The sequence below is a fragment of the Neopelma chrysocephalum genome, unplaced genomic scaffold (assembly GCF_003984885.1).
Source record: "Neopelma chrysocephalum unplaced genomic scaffold, ASM398488v2 Primary Assembly neopelma1_283, whole genome shotgun sequence".
NCBI lineage: Eukaryota > Metazoa > Chordata > Aves > Passeriformes > Pipridae > Neopelma > Neopelma chrysocephalum.
In genome coordinates this window covers 211,912-227,974 of record NW_020897945.1, presented here as the reverse complement: position 1 = coordinate 227,974, position 16,063 = coordinate 211,912, and the positions used below count along the sequence as shown (strand labels likewise).

Sequence of the window (16,063 nt, the reverse complement as noted above, 5' to 3'; positions counted from 1 at the left end):
CCGCGACCCCCGGGCCCCCGAGCCGCGCCCGCCCGGGGCCGGGGTCCTACGGCCGCGGCGCGGGGTGATGGGGCGGGGCGGGGTCCCTCGGGACGCCGAGGCCCCGGGCGGCAGCGGGCCGAGATGCGGGGGCGGGCTGGGGCGGAGGGGCGCTGGGGCCGAGCGGGGGGCGTCGGCGGGGGCGGGCAGGGGAAGGGGCTGCCGGGCAGGACTCGGCGGGAGGGTCGGGGCGAGCGGCGGCGGGGCGGGAGCCCCGCGGCCTGACCCGCGGGAGAGGGGCCGGGGAGAGGCGCCGGAGGGGTCTCCGGGCCGGGGGCTGCGGGACTGCGGGGCGGAGAAGGCGGACGGGAAGGCGCCGGGGCGGAGCGGGAGCCCCGAGGCTGTGGTCCAGCAGGGCCCGACAGCGGTGGTGCGGGGTGGCTGGAGCCGGGATCAGGGGTCCGAAGCTGTTCGGAAGGGCTCGCGGAGCCTGGAGGCGAGAGAGGCCCGGGCAGTGGGAGAGCGCGGAGGTCGGGGCCGCTGTAGGGGCAGAGCGCTGGGAAAGGTGATGGGAACGGTTGGTCTGGGTGGCCAGGATGGTTCTCACCACCTCGATGAGGGGGCCAGGCAGGGACCCCCCATTGCCTCCCCTGTTACCACGTCGTGTTTGTCTTGGTGCCTTGTGCCAAAACGTTTCTGATGTTGTTCTGCCACACTTAGAGCTGGTGATGCCATTCTTCATCGAGCCTTGCCGTGTTCCTCAAATATCCCTGACCTGTTGTAGTGGTTGTTGTGACACATCCACACTTCATTTCCACCATGAGACCTTCATGGTGACCAGGACATGGAATAAGGGTATTGGGAAGACATTGAGGTCGCTGGCTGCTCTGTGGCAGGATTTTGAATCTCTCCGAGGGCAGGGCTTCATTTCCAGGATATTTCAGTGTTATGAATGAGGAAGGTGGTGTCTGGTCTGTCGACCCATCCACCACAGTTTGGCCTTTGGTGGAGCACTAAGGCTGCTGCCTTTGTTTGTGCCAGCGTTACTTGGGCACGTTGTTGGGCCGAAGTGCTGCCCTGGCACCTTGCACCTCTGTGGCTCACACAGGTCTGTCCTGGGGACATCCAGGAGCTGTCACTGGTGAGGTTTGGCTGTGGAGCATCTCTGCTGTGACACTGTGCAGGGCCCTGATTGGGGCCACTGGTTGGGGCCCTGATCTTCCTGAGCAGTGCGGGAGGTGGCCTGTGTGTCGTGTCATCTGTTCATTCTTTGCTCTTTCAGATGCATAACTTGCAGGACGAATCTGGTTCCATCTGTGCTGCTTCTCTCTGGCTACAGCTCGAGTTTGTAGAAAATGGCCCCATGTCAAGGAGTGTGGACAAGGCAGAGGAACCAGGAACACTTCTCACTGAGTTTGAAATACATGTTAGACGGGCTCAGGAAACCACATTCGTTATTAAGGAGTAACAATGGAAAGAGAAACCTCTTTTTCCTCATTTTTTTTCAGGAGTGGTTTCAGCCTGGAGGGTTTTCTCTGGGGAAACACAATTGGCCTTGCACTGGAAAATGGCTTTGTCAGTGCAGAAAGCTCAGGCTCTGCCTCTGCCCATGTTTCCTAAACCAGGGCTGGGCTTTGTTCCATGTGCTCAAAACCTTGATTCCACAGGTAGGGAGGGAGTGCTGGAGTCATCCAGAAATACAGACATGAGAGTGAGTAATTGATCAAGCTCTATGTAACTTCTGAGAGGAAAGTTACTCTTATGCCTGAGCACCATAAACTAGCAGGAGGAAAGCAGTGCTGGGGATGGTAGGAATTTCATTTCTCTTTTTTTCCCTCAAGATTAAATACCCCATGGGGGTAGGAGCCAGTTTCCAGCATCACAGTGCAGTGTCAGAATAACTGGAGTTCCTTGCTGCGACCTTTCACGGTGATTGAATCGATCACCAGCAGTAAGAGCAGTGATGCCTGGCCCAGAACCACTCTCAGTGTGTTTCTGGTGCATGCCAGGCTGTTGCATTTCTGCCTCCTGTGTGATACTTGCACTTGAAGTGTCAGACTGCACTTACCTTCAGACAAAGTAACTCCACATTTTATGGCACGGTGCAATCAGGAATATTCTTTCTGTCATCATTAAGTTTTTGAGCCAGACCTACCCTTCTGTCCTATTCCTTTGACTTTGACTCTTGTTTCCGTGGTCTTCTGGATTTGTAAGTAATCTGAGGGATTGTTCAGTTTCACATGTATTTAAATTTGGGCATGGAAGGGGCCATTTGCTTTGTCTGTCACTTGTTTCTTGTTTTAACAGCCCCAGCACAGCAGTGCTGGTTATTCTGTGGTGACTCCAGCTCATGACATTCCCGTTTGTTCTAGTGCTCCACTACTGCTTCAGAGAAATAAACTCGGGGCTGGTTACAGAATTGTCACACTGTCATAGTGGCTGTTCCTCTTTATTTCAGCACGTGGTCATTAATAGGAGATCTCATCATTCCTGAAGTATTCTTGACACCTTTTCAATCCAGCCCATCCACGCCAACAGCTTCAGTCCTTGTTTTCAGAGGCCTTTGCATGCAGTGACTTAGTGATCCCCGGGCAAGGAGGTGCCATCGATCATTGTCTGAGCAAAGGGAGTTCTGCAGATCGCCCAAGACCAGAGGGAGTAAGGGTAGACCCCACCCTTTCCATGAAACCACAGTTGCTTGCTTGGAAGGATTTATCCAACAGGGATAGTTGGTCACGTTCCAGCAAAGCCCAGCAAAGGCACACGGACACTTTCCCAAGTTATGGAGACATTTCCCGGTATAACCGTCCTCAGAATGGAGGCTGTCTGAGTCCTTTCTGTGCCCTGCTGCTTTCATCATCCCGTAACTCTTCCTCCTGTTCATGGGCACAGTTGCTGGGCTCTCTCTGGAGCCAGAGTGGTGTCTGTGGGGGTTATCTGCTGGTAGTAATCGGGCACTTGGGGACGGCGAGTCGCAGTGCAGGGTATGCACCATATGGGCTGGAGGCATCTTCTTCATTGTTACGGAATTTGCAGTCTGTATGTTGATAGCTGAAGGCACCAACTCGGAACCCACAGTCTGCTGTGGCTTTTTTGATATATACTTTGCTTTACTGCTAGAGGATAAATTCTAATGTGAAGCTGTACTTTGTTTTCTTGTTAAATAAGTTGTAAGAGCCTTGTATGGAAGCACTGTAGATGTCCTGGCTCCCACTGAGTGAGTGAGGAGTGATGGTGCACAGCTGAGATTGTTAATGGCTGAGGATCGTACAGAGATGTCATTGGTGACTGGGGGACTGACACTGGGATTTTCTTCCACAGTTGGGTGCTCTCAGTCACACAAAAGCTTTGGTTATTTACCTGCTTGCTCCCTACCTCGGCTGAACTTGATGAACAGCACTTCCATGCACAGCAGCCCAAGGAGCAGCAGATGTTCTGGGTTGTTTTCCAGGCCTCAGCCTATGCTGCTGCCTGAACTTGTAACTGAGCACTGAATGCCACACTGTTGGCAGTGTCTGCCGGGCTCAGCCTCTCCCTCCTTGCCTGTACCAGACTCCTTCAGTGCCTGCTCAGCTCTGTTTCTTTGCTCAGTGAGGTGTTAGGAAGAAGCCAGCATGTTGTGGCCAGCTGCTTCGGGCTGTCTCTCTGAAGGGTCAGTCCCTAAAAACGCTGTGCTCAGACATGATGTGTGTGTTTAGAATAACAGCTGAGAGTCCAGGTCCTTCTTTTAAGGGAAGACGTAACTCATGAAGGTCAGGTCTTAAACTGGTGAGAGGATAAGTAATGAGTGGAGTGCTGAAGGTAAAATAGATGAAATGGAAGCACATCCTCATGGAGTCAGAGACTAAGGGGAACGGAGGAGGCCGGTGAAGAGCAGGCTGGGAAGAACTGTTCAATACACCTCATGAGCTCTCTTTGCACAGCACAGTTCTTAGTGCTGTCCTGTGGGGGTTTGGGTAACTTTTGCTTTGAATTTAAATTAATTGCATTTGTTGGTGGGGTTGAGTGGATGGAGGGGTGTTGCATTTTAAAAAGAGCTGTCTCAGCCATGTTCCTCTCTTTTCCTGAAGGCCTCAGTTGGCCGGCAGAGCCCGAGGGTGGTCCCATACCCAGCCCGCAGCCTATGTCCTGGAGAGCCCGCCCTTCAGAGTGCAGCAGGTACCTCAGGTCAAAGATGCCTCTGTTTGTTGGTCTAGTTTCCAGAGGAAACAAGGTTCCTGTGATCAACCTATTTCCTTCTACTTCCAGCACCTCCTGAGCCTGTTGGTTGATTTTCATACCATTTGACAGAGAAGGAAAGGCTTAAAGATGCCAAAGCTCCTACAGATGCCCATTTGCCCATTCTTGAATAAGGGGTAATTGCCCTAAAAATGCCCCGGATGAAGGAGAAGCTGCAGTGTGTGCTCACGTGTTGTGACACCAGTGAGTCCAGTCAGGAGAGACAGAAATACTCAGAAAACCTTCAGATTCAACTTCCAGTCAGTTGTGGGACTCAGATGTGCAGAGAACCAGGCTTTGAGCTGACGGAGTGACTGCTGCCAGTTGTGTTCCCCGTCCCCCTCACTCCGTTCTGACTAATCTCTTCCTCTGGTTTATCATGTCTGCACACACATAAGAAGGGATCATCCCTGGCTTTGTTGCATCTCAAGATTTGGTCTGTGGGGTGCTAGTATCCAAATTCTTGTTCCTGCAGTTGTGTCAATGGGCTCAGCTGATCATCGACTGAACCTGGCAGAGATCCTTTCACAGAACTATGGTGTACGGGAAGAAAGGGAGGAAGATGATACTCAGGAGAAGCAGAAATCTTTAGAAGAGCTGGAGAAGAGTTTCAGTGCCTCTCAGGTAAAGGCAGCAGGGGAAGGGAAATTACCTGCAGGATTTGCTTGTTTGCTTTTACAGTACTGGTACCAAAAGCCTTGGTGAGAAGACCTTGCTTGCTCAGCAGGCAGCACACTGGGCTCAGGTCACCCAACAATGAGTCAGGTTTGCATTTGGATAAGAAGGAATGGTTTTGAGGACACACAGCAGCAGTGAATTTTGGAGCCTTCCTGTGCCAAGTAGCCACTCTGGCAGGTGGTCCTGGCTCACCCTGGTGAAGAGCCATCAGCTGTTGGGGCTGTGGTCAGTGTTTCACAGTGGAGAAGCCACAGAGATAAGCTGACATGGTGCTGCTGTGGGTGGTCCCACAGAGACCTTGGTGGAACACAAACCGTGTTCTTGGTGACAGGGAGTGTCTCTTCAGGCCAGACACAAGACTAATACAAGGATTTGCTCCTTCCCTTCCTCTGGTTAAATGCAGATGTGCAGTTTGGCAGCTTTTCACCAGCTTGAAATCTAATATAAAAGAGAAATGTATTTTAAAAATGCCCTAGACTGTATTGCTTTGGGGTGAAAGTTCCTGGCTTTTCCATACCTTTAGAGGAACAGGTTTTGGTGGGTCCTGACAGACCCTGCCTGGGTCGTTGTGCAGTGTTACCCAAGGCTGCCCTGATCCCCTCTGTGTGTCCGTGTTTGTACAGCTGGTGCTCCGCTCTTGTGGTTGTTCTATTCCTGATGCAGCTTTGTCCTCCTCTTGCTCAGAGCAGTGAAATGCCATTTGAGGAGCTGCTTGCACTGTATGGCTATGAGGCATCTGATCCTATCTCCGAGCAGGACAGTGAGAGCAATGACATCACTCCAAATCTCCCTGATATGACTCTGGATAAGGTGAGAGCTGCTGTTTGCCTGGTGTTTATTGCAGGTTACTGTGTTGTGCTGGAGCTCAAGGAGCCTGAGGAGCTCTTTTCAGAGGGGTTTGACCAATGCCAGGGGAAGGGCCTGCCTAGGTCTGGTGTCCCAGAGGTGCAGAAACATGAATGTAAAGCATTTAGAGATGGGAGAAAGAATATCTGTTTTGAAAAGAATTCGGTAAAAACTCTTTATGGAACTTGGGTTGCAAGTCTTTGCACATAGTCGTGGATCTGTGGAGAGCCAGGGAAGGTTCTGTTTTCCCAGGTGAAGCCATGGCTCCTCCTGTTCTGGCTAAAGTCTGTAGAAATTGCTTTTTTCTTTTTTTCTCTCAGGATCTTTGAGATATTTGCTATGAGTGGAGCTCTACAGAAAGGGCCACTTGCTCATCCTCTCTGGCTTCCATAGGTAGCCACTCATGACCCTTGCAAAAGTGCTTCTAGGGAAAATAATCTGGGTGTGGTGGGGAATGTGAGAGAGAATCTGTCTTTGGACAAGCTGTGGGAGGGTGAGGAGATGTGTGGATGTGGCCACTCTTGGCTAGAAATACTTTACTCTAGGCCTCACTCCCCCTCATACATTTTTCTTAATTTAAAAATATTTTTCGCTTTCTTGTTGTTGTTAAAAGGAACAAATAGCGAAGGATTTGCTTTCAGGGGAAGAAGAGGAGGAGACACAGTCTTCAGCTGACGATCTGACTCCGTCCGTCACGTCCCACGATGCGTCGGACTTATTCCCAAACCAGCCTGGCTGTATGTGTCATAGTTCCTAAGTGGTTGCTATTCACTTACATGTGATGGTCAGGAAATGCAGGGGAGGGCAAGAATGGTTTTCTTTATTTTGTCAGTTCCCTGACAACAGATTTTCCACTTCCCTTCTGGGGACTGTCCATAAATCTGCGTGGCAGTGGAGTTACTGGGCACTGGTTAGGACAGCGTGGAGTGTAGATGAGCAGTGGCATGAGGGGAGAATTGTCTTTGGCTGTAACTCAGAACACTGAGAAAGTGGGAATTGTTTTGCTACCTGCTGTAATTACAGTGTGAAAGATCAGTACCTCCTCTGACACTGCTACAAGTAAATAAATTCAGTAGCACTGGTGGAGTGATACGTTGTGGCAGTTCCTAAGTGTTGGAATGTGTGGGAAGCCAGAGCAGGTGACAGGGACTCAGCAGGAAGTGATCTTATTCCTTCTGCTGTCCTGCAAAATGAAAGAGTTTTGGTTCCCCGGGTTGGCCATCACCACCCAAGTGACAAGTGTACAAATTCTTTTATTTAAAGTGAGAAAATTAAAATACAGGTAAGTTGTCACTGCAGACCTTGCTGAAAGGAACGTTAGGACAGAAAAGGAAGGGAAGGAGAGGGAACATAGAGCAACAGAAAAAAAAAATTCATAACTACAGATCTTCTCCTCTCCCACAAAGCAAACAACTTCCTTGCTGATGAAGACAAAGAGCCCTGTTCATCCCCATGTGCTTCCTCCATGGCTGAGGATTCAGAGGTGGATTCCATCCCATCCAACGAGTGTAAGAAGGTAAATGACCTGAGTGCATTGGGAAGGGGAGCTCATGCAGTACTCCTGAGTTTGAAGAAAGCAGGAGCTTTCTTCACCAAAGCACTGTAATATTTCCCCAGTCTGTTGCTCTGTGCCTTGCTTTTTGTGGATGGCAGTGGCAGATGTGGGTCACAAGAGGGGTTTTTAATACAATCTTGAAATTATCTTCCGCTTCAGATATGGGAAATCTGTTGTGCCTTAGTAAATTAAATCTGCAGCCTGTAGCCCTATAAAGGTGAAATGCTATGCAATATTCCCAGCAGGATTTACTGAGAGGGAACCATCTTACTAAAGAGAGGAGCAGGCTCCCAAATTCATCCTGGCTGTGAAGGTTGCAGGAGAGCTTTTGCGTTAAAAAGCTTTATCTCCAGCCTTAGCTGCTTGCCATAGATCTTTAACATTAAAACTGTGTAAATGCCAAGGGTCACCATAGTGTGATCTGGTTGGTAGTAAACCTTCTTAGTTACTCTATAAAATAGCCAGGGTTCACTAGAAATAATAGTGACAGCAGGGGCTACCAGTAAATACATCGGCCTCATGGTGGTGTAGTCCCTAAATCATGAAGTACAGTCTGCACGGAGCATCTTCCATTTCAGTTTACCCTCCTCTCTGTGGTGGTATTTCAGGAGATCATGGTTGGACCTCAGTACCAGGCCACTGTTCCCATCCTCCGCTTAAACAGGCACAGGCAGAAAGGTAAGACAGCTGCTCTTTGTGCCTTGTTTGTGTGTGGGGCGTTTGGTGGGCCCTGGATCACCAGTCCTGTATCTCCAGACTTGGCACCTCTCAGCGCTGACACCCAAATTTACAGCTACATCAGAGCTGGCTTAAATGAGCCTGATTGAATAGGGCTGGGAACACAGGTAAAGAAGTGGTGGAGCTCAGTGAGAACTGGGTTGGTGTGACAGGTTTGGAGGAGGGTGTCTCAGCTGTAGCCAAAGGGAAGGTATGTCCTTCTGGAGGTGCTCAAATTTATTCTCTCTGACATCTTCCTTAAGTAGCCCGAGTTACTGTCATTCAGTGCTCCCTGAAGCTGATCTGTTCCTTATTTGGTGGGATATCTGCAGAGTAGACAGGGGTGCCTTGATTTGTGGATTGTGCCCAATAATGAGTGTAGTACAAGTGCCAGCTTCTTGAGCTTCTGGACAAGAAAGCTAAAGGGGTCTTTAGTTGCCAGGATTAATTAATCACAACAACGATCTTTGAGAACACGGTAGCAAAAACTTTGGCAGCCAACTCTTCTGAAGCAATGGAAGCGAGCTGAGCCTGTTCTGAGGGCCCTAAAAGGGGTATAAAGAGCTTATCTGCCTCCAAAATCAGGGGGGAAAATGCAGTGCCTTGAGAGATGTCATCTCTAGTGCTGGGTTGGAGTACCAAGCAAAGGTTTCCTCCCTCTTCTGTCTCCCCCATGCATGTCCATGCAGACCATTTCTCAAAAGCAGCAGAATTCTCTGTTTGATTATCTTATTTCAGTGCTTTTTCTGTTAGCCTATGAGAATGAAGATCAGCTGCTTTGGGACCCAAACATCCTCCCTGAGAGAGAGGTTGAAGAGTTCCTGTACCGCGCGGTGAAGCGGCAGTGGGACGAGCTGTCCGGCAGCAGCCTGCCAGAGGGAGAGGTGGTGAAGGACAACGAGCAGGTGAGCTCAGTGGCTCCTGCAGCCCATGCAGACCCAAGTGGTGCTTGCCTGACAGTGCCACATTCCCTGCTGAGGTCAGAATGAGGTCTAATTCCAGTGATCCCCTGCTCCAGCCCCACAGATAAGTGAGGGTGTACTGCCCAGCTGCGGTGTGAGGAGGTCAGTCACCCTCCCAATGGGAAGACTAGAAAAGCCAGCAGATCAACCACATCAGAGCAGCTGTGTTCCCTCTAAGTTAGCCTGGTTAGATTCTGGAAGTGAGTCTCCAGGAACACAAAGGCACACTTGTAATCTGCAGAGCTGCTGGTGGAACTGCATCTATCCAGTCCTGGGGTTTGAAATCCAGTGCCTTAAAAAGTGGAATAATCTCTGCTGATGGTCAAGAAGGGGTTAGCAGCAAGGTGGCTCCTGGGAAATATAAGTTTTATGAGACAAATGTGAGTCTTGAGCAGGCTGGTTTGTGGTGTGTTGCTCAGGTACATGCTGTGAGTGATTTCCTTCTGTTTCCTAGGCTTTGTATGAGCTGGTGAAATGCAACTTCAATGCAGAAGAGGCCCTGCGGAGGTTACGGTTCAACGTGAAGGTTATCAGAGGTGAGAACCCCCCCTTACTTGGGTTCTACCCCAAACATCAATGCACATGCAACTCTTTCTAGATTCTGTACATCTCCAATTCCTCTTTCTTTCTGCTGTAGATGAGCTTTGTGCCTGGAGCGAGGAAGAATGTAGAAATTTTGAACATGGCTTTAGGGTCCACGGGAAAAACTTTCACCTTATCCAAGCAAACAAGGTAAGGCTGCTCCCCCCAGCTTCTGCTGGGAGCAGGGGAAGGAGGCAGGTGCTTTGGCACCAGAGGTGTGCTTTGGGCCTCGGCTGATGCAGGGAGTTCAGGATTGCCGAGTTCCGGTCCCAGGCTTTGTGTTGACTCATGCCAGCAGGTGATGGGCTGTTCACTGCCCTGCTCTGCCTTATTTTCCAGGTGGGAGAAGTCACAAACACCACTGACCTGCATGAGTGATGTCAGTTAATTACTGATTAGCCCTTTCTGGAGTCTCAAAAGTTCTTTCCAAACTCTCAGCCCTTGCAGTACTTCTGTGAATGAGTGAGTTGAGCATGTGGATGTTTTGTAAAGTCCCCTGGGGTCCTCTAGAATGGCAGATGCTGTTGTAGGGAGAGCTGGGCCACGGGACATGCTGCTGTGCTGGGAGTTGGCAGAACCAGAGAGTCCAGTTCTACCACTGGTTAATTGTGGGCATGTTGATGCTGGCCAGTGAAAATGGATGCAGGTTTGCTCTCTCTGCTAAGTGTGCTGCTGCTGGAAGTGCAGGGGAGTCCTGCACGAGTGTACATGTCTGGCCCACACGGGTCTGTGAGAACAGCTGTGCACTGTGGGGAGTTCTTTCTCTGGCCGATCGCCACCTCGGAAATCTCAGTACGTGCTTCTGTTCTGCAGCATAGATGTGTCCATAGCAATATAAATTTCTGTAATGCACTTAATTTTCTGTGCTGGTTAAATGGGAAAATAGCTCCTGCTCCATGAGATACACCTCGATGCGTGGTGTTCTGACTGGGATGTTTCTCCTCAGGTCCGCACCCGGTCAGTGGGCGAGTGTGTGGAGTATTATTATATGTGGAAAAAATCAGAGCGCTATGACTACTTCACTCAGCAGACTCGTTTAGGAAGGAAGAAGTACGTCCTCCACCCTGGAGCCACGTGCGTGGAATATTCTCACACTAAAATTAGTAATATTGACCTCCCAGTGAAGGTTCCTGCTGCAAAGCACCTCCGCTTAATAGACTGCGCCTTCTTCTCCAGAAGGTTTCTCGGGTGGGAGGATGGAGGGATGCACGGGATGTTCTCAGAACACAAACACTGTCGGTGTGGGGAGGGAAGATATGGAACTCATTGCTTGGATGTATACTTTCTTGTGTTAAAAATAGTTTTGTTTCAGACAAATGCATCCACAAAAGTTAAGGCTGGGGTCAGGGATTCGTAGCTGATTTCAAGGAAAGAACTCAGTTTGATGAGGTTTTGGGAAGGGAGCTTTTTAAATTCAAACCCACTATTTCTGATGGTTTGGGATCTGAATTAATTTCCCTGCTGTCACCCTTTGAGGCAAATTCTTCCCTTTGAAATGTATGCTAATTACAGAAGATACTTTTCAAAATACGTCTTTTCAAAAAGGTTGAAAGTGAAATGTCTTAAAAGGTCAAAATGAAATATTGAAGCTGAATCAATTAAAAACATTAGATGAAGTCTTAGATTTCTTTTAAATTCTGATGCGAGAGAGGAAAATACCTGAAACCTTAAATTCTTCCACGGTAGGAAAATATGTTCTCATCACTTGCTCTTTGCTGACACACTACGGACCCACTGCAATCATTCATGAAACTGGATGTTCCTGGGCATTTGACCAGTTATTTCCCTTTGGAAAAACTGGGGGCAGAGCTCTCCAGGAAACTGGAGAGCCTGCTCTGATTTATCATGGGCTGGTCTTGGCCATGCTGCCATCACCTCCTCAGGGTAGAGTCTAAACTGGGCTCTGCAGACCAAGGAGGGATGGACATTCATTCTAGTGATGTCTCTACAGTCCTGTTGCTTTATTTGTTGATAGGTTTTAATCCCAGTCACCCTTTTTCCTGCCTGCACTTCTCTGCTTAGAAGGTGGTGGCAAGGCTCTCTCTCTTTCCCCACAGGGATTTCACTGACAATGACCTGGATGGGGTTGAAGTAGAAAACACCAGTCGTTCCCGGAGCTCCCCACCAATTCCCTCTGCAACTGGCTGCCTGAATGCTCACTTTGGTCAAGATCAGATAGCAATAGAGAGCACAGGTAACTTCCTTTTGTTCTGTCTGCCATGGGGATCACTTGTCTCCCACACTCAGTGGCACAGCCCCTCCTTTGCCTTTCTCCTGCTGCCATTATCCTGCTGTTGCTCTTCTCCCTGCACCTTGCTGGTGTGCTCACCTTGCCCCCTGTTAAATACCAGCCCTGTGCGGATTTTGGTGTGAGCAGAAGAGTCTTGTCTGTCTCTACATTGACCAGGGGTGACTATAAAACAGTTGTTCCTGTGTTGGGCTCAGAGGGGTGGCCTAGGTCATTCCCAAAGCAAAAGAATTGTACACTAACTTTGGGCACCTGAGCAAGGTGCTTCCAGTGCACTGACACAAGCAGCTCCTCCAGAGACTGGGTGAAGGCCCCAGAAGTCAGGCTGTGGGTGCAAGCTGCTTTCACACAGAGCTGGCTGTGAGAAGACTCGCAAGGAACCCAACATGGGTTCATTCCCTCACTGTCCTACTGCAGATGAAGGCTTTGTGTGGGCAGCTCCCAGGAGTTGTTGGCATGAGGGGATAGGATTTAGGATTTGGCTTATCTTGGAATGTGTCTGTGAGGTTTCCTTTAATTTCCATAGAAACACTGATGGCCTCCCATCTGCTGTCGGCATCTTGCCTTTCTTTGGTACATGCTGGCAGGGATCTTGATTGCTATAATAAAGAAACATTTGTGCCATCAAACAAATACTGTTGTGATTAGCTGGGGTTGACCTGGGTGTTTGTGCGTTACGGACTCACTGTAGCTTTCTTTCCCTTGCTGTGTCCTCTTTCCTCCTCTGTGCCTGCAGAGCCCCTGAGCGTGGAGAGCACGGCCTGCAGCCTGGGCAGCATCAGCGAGTCGGGGCAGGGCTACGAGTGCAGCACCCCCTCAGAGACCAATTGCTCCTTTGACCCCACGGAGGAGACGTCCTCGGGCGCTGTCTCAGCGTCCTGCCAACGACACACTGTCCCCCACTCCGAGCCGGAGCTCTTTGCTTTGCCGCCGGCAGGGCCAGGACTGTCAGAGAAGCAGGAGACTTTGCAGAGCTCTGGTGAGACGATAACTATGGACTTCACTCTCCCTGCAGACATTAACGAGGGGTTGCCTTTAATTGCTGGCCCTGTGGATTTGGACAGAGACCCAGAGGCGGTGGTGGCCCCTGCGCAAGTGTCCTTATCGGTCACAGATTTTGGTCTCATTGGCATCGGAGATGTAAATAGTTTCCTGACTGCTCATCAGGCTTGCCCGGCACCTGTGGCTCAGTCAGAGCCTCTGTCACAGTGAGAGTCTCCAGTCACAAATTTGTCACAGACCCAGCAAGGACTTTGACCTGACTGAGTGAAATCCTGGAACTTCCACTGTCCTGTAGGGACAGTTTGGAGCTGTTGGTCAGAATCCGTCTTTCCATCCTCCTTGATCCAAGGCTACAGTGAAACCAAACACCTTTCTGCTCCAGTGTATCCTGACGCAATCACGCAAAGTGATGGCTGGCTTTCCTGGGGGGGGAGGTCCATCACCCCCTCTTCTGTTGACCATGTATCACCCCAGGTGACGCCAGGCTGCTCAGAGAGCCCCTGCCTCGGGACAGGGGAAGCGTCCCTTGGCCCCAGTGGGACAGTCTGAGGGCAGAAATGCTTTGAGAACAGGGCTGTGTCTCTGTCACGTTGAGGATGCAGTTCAGGGGTCCGAGAGCTTGGGAGGTCTGCAGGAAGCACAGCCTGCCCAGGCCACAGGGCAGGTCACTGCAGAGACGGGCATGGCAATGCCAAGGGAAGCTGAGGAGTGTCTTGGCCCTTCTCCCACAGGCAGTGTGTTGCAGTAGGAGTCACTTACTGCAGTCTTCTCCCAACAGCTATGGATCATGACAGGCAGAAACACTGCTGCTTCCAGCCTCGGGCAGCTCTGTGTTCCTGGTGCCCGCTCTCCACCAGCTGCAGGTGGGTCATGGCCTGGTCCAACCCTTGGGCTGAGGCGTCAGGTCTTGGAAGGGGATGCTGTGTGGTGCAGCAGCATTGTGTGCAGTTGAGTCCTTCTCACCTTCCTACGCAGTGCTGGCCCAGGGAGAATTGGTAAGGGCAGAAATATGAGTTTCTAGAGCCACAGAGTGATGCTGGCCTGGAGCACTGTGGTGCTGCCACTTCTGCTGCTGGCAGGGAATGACCTGATCCTCACCTGCTCACAGTGCAAGAGGGTAAAATGCAAATGAAAAGTTCTGTAACTTCCCAGTTTGTTCCAACAATTTGTCAGCAGAGGGAGGAGGTTGCTTAGCTCCCAGAGTGCAAAGCCTGGGACGCTGGTGCTAGCTCAGTCTCAAGCAGGGGAGCACACCAACCCTGGGCATCCCTGCCCCTCCCTCACAAAACAGGCTGTTTTCTGAGAGGAAAGTGTGTCTGTACTGCCATGCTCAGGGAGGTGACAGGTAGCCCTGTGTGGTGGCGAGGTCCTGCCTGCCATGCAGAGCCACGGGGGCCTGTCCGTGGGTGTGCTGGGGTCCAGAGCTGGTTTGCTTCCCACATGTGTTCCAGGTCTGGTGTTCACCACTGGCTTAAATCCAACGTGTTCTCATTCCCCTTTTTCCATGCAGAGAATGCTCTCCACTCACCTGCTGAGCAAGGCCCTCGTGCAGATGGTCCCTTCCTCCAGCTGTTTTCTGCAGTTGGGAGGGGGCTTGGGTTGAGGGCTTTTGCTTGCTTTGGGGGAGGCCTTGGGGCTGTGACTGTGCACTTGGCTCTGCTGCCAGTGGATTTGGCAGGTACCTAAACCCACAAGCCTGCATCCTCCTTTAACCCGACCCTGGGAAGTTGTGCTCAGCCCCGCAGCTGGGGCACAGAGGCAGGATGAAGCAGCCTCACGGGATGGCAGGATTAGACCTTGTCTCACCTCCTAAGCCCCAAATCTCTTCTGTGTGCATTAGCAGGGGTTTGCTTCGGTCCCCAGCACTCTGCTGGGAGGTGCTGAGCCTCAGGCACAAGCAGCTGCCTTCACCTGGCACCATTTTGTCAGCCAAATGTGGTTGGCAGAGGCCTCCCCTCCAGCTGCTCCCAGTGCCTGCTCCATGGTGGAACTGCCCAGGCTGTGATTCCCCTTTCCTGGGGGCAAGAGGAATCTCCTTGGCTGAAGGGAGAAGAAGAGGCAGGGTGAGAGTATGGGTAGCCCTCCCAGGGAGGGCTAGGCCTTGGCATCTCCTCCATCAGTTGAGAACATTCTTAGTTTTTCTGAAACCATTTTTCTTTGGTTTGTTTCAAGCCCTAATGAAAGGAGACAGGAGCTGGGGAAGGCAGAAATCTCTTTATGTCTTTCAGTGTTGTTTACAAATTTGCATGGGGTCTTTCAACATGAGTGTGGGCTTTATCCACATAACTTTGAGGCAGAGGGGTGGAAAAGGCTGGGACAGGGAAGGGGGAGTCACTGGGGGAGGAGGTTTGGTTTTGGTTTTTGTTGGGGTTTTCTTTTTCCTTCTTACAAAGCACATTCACTTTGAGCCGCCCAATGCTGGACTCTTCTCCCTTGCCCCCCAGCCCTACACTGTGAAGTGACACTGCCTTGAAGACCCCTCGCTGTTATTTATTTAATTAAAAACCTAATTTGAAAGTGAGTAAGAAGCCTGTCTTCTTTTTGTAGACCAAGATGCAACAGTCCCACGTGTCATGATGGCAGAAGCAAGAAAAGGGGTCTCTGCCTCTGCTGTCTGATCCTGTCCTGCCCTGCAGGCAGGGTGGGACACCCTGTGCCAGGGATGCCATCCCAGCCTGGGAGGATGCCCAGCATCCCTGGCTGAGTTTTGCCCCCCGGTGCTGTGGGTAGAGGGAGCTGTTTGTTGCTCTTACAGGTGCCCCAAGTTCTCTGAACCCATCAGCCTGTGGCAGGCCCGTGGTGGTGGGAGGCAGGGGCCCATCCATGTCTCACCACTTCAGCCAGGAAAAGCATCCTGGGGGTTCCTGCTGCAACTGCACTGTGTTTCCCCACCACAAAGCCCCTCTGTCCCATCAAAAACTCTTTAAATTCTCTTCTCCTGCTTGTGCCTGGCTCTGGCCTTCTGTCCTGGGGCCTTGGGGGGCTCTGGCCATGCAGCCCCCTGGCTCTCCCCTGCAGAGGTAGGTACGAGGGTGGGCACAGAGGATGGGAGCGGGTTTCCTACTTCCTCTGAGGCCCCGAGGTGCAGCAGGAAGGATGGGTGTGCTTGAAGCCCTCACGTAAGGCCGTGGTCACCTCGTTGCATCCTTCGAAATGAAGTGCTGGTTTCCGCCCCGTGTGACCCGAGCAATGTTTCCGAGGGTGTGAGAGCCGCAGGGCTGGACACCCCCGGGCTCTGCAGCCCCAGCGGGCCCCGGGGGAGGGTCCCGGGCGGGC

General features: G+C 51.2%; 1 protein-coding gene across 6 annotated transcripts in view; it reads left to right on the top strand.

The window, feature by feature from the left end:
- Window positions 1–15,308, top strand: part of MIER2 (MIER family member 2) — a 15,731-nt gene extending 423 nt beyond the window's left edge. Inside the window, exons 2-13 of one of the 6 annotated variants that reach the window (XM_027704556.1) lie at window positions 4,048–4,137; window positions 4,673–4,821; window positions 5,560–5,685; window positions 6,335–6,458; window positions 7,128–7,237; window positions 7,885–7,954; window positions 8,747–8,898; window positions 9,410–9,491; window positions 9,593–9,687; window positions 10,484–10,611; window positions 11,595–11,731; window positions 12,522–15,308. In XM_027704556.1, coding sequence (XP_027560357.1) covers window positions 4,048–4,137; window positions 4,673–4,821; window positions 5,560–5,685; window positions 6,335–6,458; window positions 7,128–7,237; window positions 7,885–7,954; window positions 8,747–8,898; window positions 9,410–9,491; window positions 9,593–9,687; window positions 10,484–10,611; window positions 11,595–11,731; window positions 12,522–12,997 — 1,739 coding nt within the window. In that variant the 3' untranslated portion in view covers window positions 12,998–15,308. Of the gene's footprint in view, window positions 1–3,575; window positions 4,147–4,672; window positions 4,822–5,559; window positions 5,686–6,334; window positions 6,459–7,127; window positions 7,238–7,884; window positions 7,955–8,731; window positions 8,899–9,409; window positions 9,492–9,592; window positions 9,688–10,483; window positions 10,612–11,594; window positions 11,732–12,521 lie in introns of those variants that run through there. The other 5 variants (XM_027704555.1, XM_027704557.1, XM_027704554.1 and 2 more) reach the window with 5 other exon arrangements.
- Window positions 15,309–16,063: the final 755 nt, after the last annotated feature.